Here is a 1,495-nt window from a genome sequence, read left to right as displayed (position 1 = left end):
CCGCGCTGATTGGGCGCCCGGCCGCGCTGCCACCGCCCGCCCTTGCCGCTATGTCAGCCTGCGCGCCGCAGCCCCTCGCCTTTGAACTGCCCCACCGCCGGCCCGCCGCTCCGCCCGGCGGCTCGCCGCCCGCCTAGCCGCCCGCCGGGCCTCCGCGGGGCCGCCGCTTCCGCGCCCCTCCGCGCCTCTCCGCGCCCCGCCCCGGCAGGGCTCCCGCCGGGGACGGCGTTGGCGGAGGACCTGTGATGATCAGCTGAGCCCCGCTCCTCCCGCTCCTCCGGCTCCTTCGGCCTCTTCTTCTTCTTCTTCTTCTTCCTCCTCTTCCTCCTCCTCCTCCTCCTCCTCCTCCTCCCGCCGCCGCCGTCCAGCGCGCCCCGCCGAGCCGCCCGTTCGCCCGCCCCGCTCGCCCGCTCGCCCGCCTCGCTCGCCCGGCCGAAGCATGTCCAAGCCCAGCGACCACATCAAGCGCCCCATGAACGCCTTCATGGTGTGGTCCCGCGGCCAGCGGCGCAAGATGGCCCAGGAGAACCCCAAAATGCACAACTCGGAGATTAGCAAGCGGCTGGGCGCGGAGTGGAAGCTGCTCTCCGAGGCGGAGAAGCGGCCCTACATCGACGAGGCCAAGCGGCTGCGGGCGCAGCACATGAAGGAACATCCCGACTACAAGTACAGACCCCGGCGCAAACCCAAGAACCTGCTCAAAAAGGACAGGTATGTCTTCCCTTTGCCTTACCTCGGGGAAACCGATCCCTTAAAGGCCGCCGGGCTTCCCGTGGGGGCCACTGACTCGCTGCTGAGCTCCCCGGAGAAGGCCAGGGCTTTCCTGCCTCCCACCTCAGCACCTTACTCCTTACTTGACCCCAGCCAGTTCAGCTCCAGCGCCATTCAGAAGATGACTGAGGTTCCTCACACCTTAGCCACCAGCACCCTGCCCTACGCCTCCACCTTGGGATACCAGAACGGGGCGTTCGGCAGCTTGAGCTGCCCCAGCCAACACACCCACACTCACCCCTCGCCAACTAACCCGGGCTATGTCGTGCCATGTAACTGTACCGCTTGGTCGGCTTCCAGTTTGCAACCTCCAGTTGCCTACATATTATTCCCAGGCATGACCAAGACTGGGATAGACCCCTATTCTTCAGCACATGCGACTGCCATGTAACACCCACCCACACCCCCCCAAACAGGCGTGTGTGTGTGTGTGTGTCCCTTTCCCCGGGTGCCAGCTGGAACTGGGATTCCTTCGTGGGTGTGTACATAAAAAAACAAAACAAAACAAAACAAAAACCCAAACAAACCTGCAGAAGCAAAAAGGCCACCTGAAACGGGACTCTGCTGGCCACCACCGGGCCGGGACAGACGCGGACGATGCCTCGGGGACACGGAGATGCTCTCGCCTAAACCTCGCCCTGAGAGCTGGCCCCAGGCTCGGGGAGGGGGGGGGGGGGGACGGGACGGGGACAAGAAGGGGGGGATCTGCAATGGAGGGGTCAGA

General features: G+C 65.4%; 1 protein-coding gene across 1 annotated transcript; it reads left to right on the top strand.

The window, feature by feature from the left end:
* Window positions 1–439: 439 nt before the first annotated feature.
* SOX14 (SRY-box transcription factor 14) lies at window positions 440–1,162 on the top strand (the record flags this gene model as incomplete). The annotated part of the gene is made up of 1 exon (XM_082486939.1): window positions 440–1,162. The coding sequence occupies one exon, from the start codon at window positions 440–442 to the stop codon at window positions 1,160–1,162; it is 723 nt and encodes a 240-aa protein (XP_082343065.1).
* Between the last annotated feature and the right edge of the window lie 333 nt (window positions 1,163–1,495).

Source organism: Vanellus vanellus, assembly GCF_965231255.1.
Source record: "Vanellus vanellus genome assembly, chromosome: 8".
Lineage (NCBI taxonomy): Eukaryota > Metazoa > Chordata > Aves > Charadriiformes > Charadriidae > Vanellus > Vanellus vanellus.
The sequence above is the reverse complement of the archived record's forward strand: the minus strand, read 5'-3'. Positions and strand labels throughout refer to the sequence as shown.